The 4,597-nt window shown below is 58.2% G+C and overlaps 1 protein-coding gene across 1 annotated transcript in view; it reads left to right on the top strand.

Annotated features, from left to right (window-relative positions):
• Positions 1-327: 327 nt before the first annotated feature.
• Positions 328-4,597, top strand: part of DYSF (dysferlin) — a gene marked incomplete at its 5' end in the record, with an annotated part of 87,892 nt that continues 83,622 nt past the window's right edge. The window contains 4 exon segments of the mRNA XM_010154325.1: positions 328-441; positions 920-1,097; positions 1,716-1,840; positions 2,283-2,389. Coding sequence (XP_010152627.1) covers positions 328-441; positions 920-1,097; positions 1,716-1,840; positions 2,283-2,389 — 524 coding nt within the window.

The raw sequence follows: 4,597 nt of genomic DNA on the forward strand, positions 1-4,597 counted from the left end.
GACGCTCAATCTGGGAAAGGTGACGTCGGCTTCTTTTCCAGCACAACCTAAACTAAACCACCACCAAAAGAAAGCTGCTATTAACCCAAATTGGCTTTTTTATTAGGAGCCTGCACTGCGTTTTCTGCCCCTGGCTATTCCCGCTGGCTAAACTCCTCCTGACGCTGCTCTCCTGCCCAAACGCTCTCTGCCTTCCACGCGCTTGCAGAAATCCTTTGCCTGACCTTGCTCGTTGGCAGCGAAGCCCACTGACAGCAAAAGCAGAGCTCACCTGTGGGGAGGGGGCACCGGGAGGGGTCCTGATGCCTGTCCCTGGTCTACCCCAAGGGCGAGGGAGTCGCGTATCGCGGCAGGATGCTGGTGGAGCTGGAGACCAAACTGGTGGAGCACGTGGAGCAGAAGGTGGAGGACATTTCCGCGGATGACATCCTGCGGGTGGAGGTAACGGGGTCTCTGGGGGGCAGTAACCGGCCCCGTGGGCTCTGGGGCCGGCGCTAGGGAAGGGGCGTGGGTGACGTTCCGTCAGTGGTGGAGTGCCCGGTGTGCTGCTGGCGGGTTTCTCCTGCTGCGTTTCCATCCCAAGGTGCCCAGCTTGCTCCGGCTGAGCGGCTGCGTGGTAGCGCGCAGACCGTGGTGAACATGGAGGGGTGGAGATTTGCCTCAACTCACCGTAGATGTGCTCCTTTTGCCGGTTTCTTCAGGTTTTTTATAGAAAGTTCTAGCCTTCTCCTTTGTCAGGCTTTTCCTAAATGTCTCACCCAAAATTCCCTTGCTGCAACGTGTGCTTCCCTTCCCTGCAACCTTTTCCATCTCGGAGGCCTCGCTGAGCGGGTGCGCGCGGCGGGGGTAGCGGAGGGTCCGTGTGTAGGAGGGCGGTGGTGATGTCTCCTCGACGGACACAGTCCCGTGCCTGTTGCAGAAGTACCTGCGCCGTCGGAAGTACTCCCTCTTCGCTGCCTTCTACTCGGCCACCATGCTCCAAGACGTGGACGACGCCATTCAGTTTGAGGTCAGCATCGGCAACTACGGCAACAAGTTTGACAACACCTGCCTGCCCTTGGCCTCCACCACGCAGTACAGCCGGGCCGTCTTTGACGGTGAGCGACACCGGGGTGCCCGAGCGCTGGGGAGGGTGGTGAGTCTCCATCCGCGGGCATGTCCAAAACCCAACTGGATGTGGTCCGGGACAACCTGTTTGAGGGGCAGGTGGACCAGATGACCTCCAGAGTCCTTGCCCACCTCAACCGTGCTGGGAAGGTGGAATACGTGACCGGGGAGGAGTGGGGAAGCCAGGACTGCTTCTCAGCTCTGTGCTGGCATGACGTGGCTTTTGGGCAGCACCTTGGTACTAACAGTGCCCGTTTCTCTTCAAGCCAGTGCTTTGGGGTGGCTTTTCCCAGTTCCTGGGGGGCTCTCGCTCTGGCATGAAATATCCTCACTCCACAGGGGTTGTTATCCTGGTTTCTGGCCTCGCTGCGCTGCAGGAGCTGCTGCAGCCGTAGAGGTTGATGCACGGCCCTTGGTGCGCGTTGCTCTGTTGCACACGGGTTTGGGGAACATAATCCCCATCCTCCTGCCTGAAAAGAGCCAAGTGATGGGCTTCTGCCCAAGGCCAAATGCTGCACTGCCCGTCTTCACCTCCAATCTGGTCCTGGGGAGTGGGGCCCCTCCCTCACCCCAGTATCATGAGCCCACCAGTCTGCTGTGCTCTCCAGGTTGTCAGTATTACTACCTGCCCTGGGGCAACGTGAAGCCTGTGGTGGTGTTGTCATCCTACTGGGAAGATATCAGCTACCGGACTGACGCCCAAAACCTTCTCCAACACGCAGCAGACAGGCTGGTGAGTGCCACGGTGGCAGGGCGCACCGTCCCTCCTTTCTGCCTCCTGCCTTGGGGGGACAGGGAGGGGACAGAGACCATCACCAGGCTGGGTCAGGTTTGGGGCTTGATGGATTTTATGCTGTGGAGGGGAAATCAGTCGACGTCCCGGGTGCCCGGCTCAGCCTGTGGAGTGATGGAGGGGAAGGGGCCGCCCGCATCCCCACATGGAGGACAGGGGTGTGTGAATGCAGCACTTGGCCGTGCCACCCCCCTGCCTACAGATGCAGGCGCAGGAGGCAAGGACCTTCCTTCAGCTCCTGAGCTATTTACGGGATTTCTTGCTGTATTTTGCTGTCATTTCCCCCAAAACTGGAAGTGTGCAGCTCTGGTGGGAGTCATTCTGGGGAGCAGACCCAGGGCATTCCCCGTTGTGCAGCTCCTCTTCCCCACCTATCGTGCAGGAAGCAAACCTGGAGAAGGTCCACCTTGCTCTCAAGGCCAACCGCTCGCCGAGTGAGCTGGACGCCCTGGGTGCCCAGCTGATGGATGACATCATCGCCGACTGCAGGTATTTTCTGCCAGTTTTGACTGTGAGCCTTTTCATGCCGGTTATTGCGAGAGTGCTTATTTATCTTGGAAGGGACAACTCCTTTTTTTTCCTTCTTTTTTTTTTTTTCCCTCTGCTGAAAACCGCTTGCCATTCGCTAATGTTTGCTTCAAAGGTTGCCGAGCCAAGGCACGGAGTTGAAAAGGTGACATTTAAGGCAAGTCATAAATTTCCAGCCTTCAGGCAAGGGCTGCAGTGTGGCTCACCTGAATGAGCAGCATTGTGTCAGGGCAGGAGCCGGAGCCGGGGCAGGAGTTGCAGCCAGGCCAGCCGGAGGGACGGTTGCTGGAGCCACTGCCGGGGCTTCTTGACCGAATCTGGCGTGTGCCGTGTCGGCAGCGCTTGTGCGGAGCACCCGGAGGGGTGGTTCGGCTGTGCATGGGGTGGTGTCTCTGACAGCTGGAGCAGGGGACAGGGGTGTTGCAGGGCTGGATGGCATGGCCACCTCTCTGTCCCCATGGGTGGCACCGCCAACATCTGCGGCCTTTTTTCCTTTCCAAGCCGCGGGCTTTCCCTCTGTGTAGCTTGTTTTTTGGGGTGGATCGTGCTTTGTGGAGGAGAGACTCTGGGGAGCATCACTGTGATATGACCATGGGATTTTATCCCAGCCCTTGGGAAGCGTTTCAGGGACTGAACTCACCAGGGTTTCTGGATCGTGGTTCCCCTTCAGGTACGCCCATGAAGATGATCTCCAAATCCTGTCCCATGCCTGGCCACGTGACTCTCTTGCAGCACCTCCATGCCATCAATCTGGGGAAGGATAATAGGATTGCTGATCTGTTTTCAGCCTTTGCCACGGGGAATTAAGAGTCCTGCTGTGCCTCTTGGAGCTTCCGTGACTTGGGAGGCAGGTAGCGAGCAGCCAAGCTGTGGGGGCAGCCCTGCACTGGACTGGGACACCCCAGTGGTGGCCACTGGTGGCAGTGGTGGGTGGACTTCTGTGATAACCAAGCTCATGGGGTGGCTCTTGGTGCTTTACCTCAGCAGAGAGGGAGAATTTGGCCTATTTGGCTATTCCTGAGGCCACCAAACCTGCTGAGACTTGTTGTTCCCCACCCTTTCCACAGTAGTCACCAGCCTGCAGTACCAAGCCTGCCAGGGCTTGTGCCAGTCACCTAAGGCTGGGGAGATGGTGCTGAGCTTGCTGCCGAGCCCCAGAGCCCCCTTTCTGTCCCTCACCCTCTGAAAGGCCCAAGGAGAGGTCGTGGAGGTGTTGGGGTGCAGTGGACACAGGGGCGCAGCCTTTCTGGACCCTCCTGACACCGTGTGGGACCAGACACCTTTGTCCCTTGGGCAAGGAGGCCTTGGACGAGCTGACCCTGCTCTGCAGACCTCCTGGAGGACACGCTTAAAAAACCACACACGCAAACTTGCAACCTCCCTGTTTATTTGCTTTTGAGGCTCATAAAGGAGACGTGTTTCGCACGCTGGCTCTGCTGGAAAGGTCAGAGCCATCTGATGGGCTGTCAATACTACCCCCCCCAATCCTGGGCATGCAGGATGGGACCTGAGGGATGAGCCACAGCTTTGGCTTTTCCAGGGATGCTGTGCCCTCCAAAACAAATTCAATTAACCAGGACGGGAGAGGAAAAATGTGGCCGTGGAATGTGCCAAGCCCATGGTTTCCCGCTGGCTCCTGGCCCTGCTCTCTGCTTGGCTCCTGCGGGATGCGGCTCCTCCATCTCTGCGAGGGTTGGCACAGGGACTGGGGCTAGCTGGTGAGGGTGGTACCCACGGTGGGGGCAACTGGGACAGCCCCTGATGGCTTTTTGGGGGCGTTTTACACCCCTCCATACACTCTGCCCTGGGGGGACAAGCTGAGCTGTGCAGCCAGACCTATCCCTGGCTCCCCCTGTGATGCAGCCAAAGCCTGTATCTGCGCTCAGTCAGGGCAGAGCTCCTTTCCATCGGGATTTCGGAGGGATGACACGACCCCCTGCTGTTTCTCCAGTGCTTCCTCATCCTTCTCTGGGTCTTGACCTCTCTGGTGAAAGTGTCCCAACAGGTGGGGTTCTCCCCACCTCCTGTTCCCAGTAGGAAAACAGCCATGTGCTGCCAGCATCGCCTTGTCCACGTCTGTTTTCCAGACCTTTGTGTGAAGGGATGGCAGACCGCTGCTCTCTGGAAAAGAAAACTGGAAGTGGCATACAAATGGGCAAAGTTAGGGAA

This window comes from Eurypyga helias, unplaced genomic scaffold (genome assembly GCF_000690775.1).
Source record: "Eurypyga helias isolate BGI_N326 unplaced genomic scaffold, ASM69077v1 scaffold426, whole genome shotgun sequence".
In the NCBI taxonomy this organism is placed as follows: Eukaryota; Metazoa; Chordata; class Aves; order Eurypygiformes; family Eurypygidae; genus Eurypyga; species Eurypyga helias.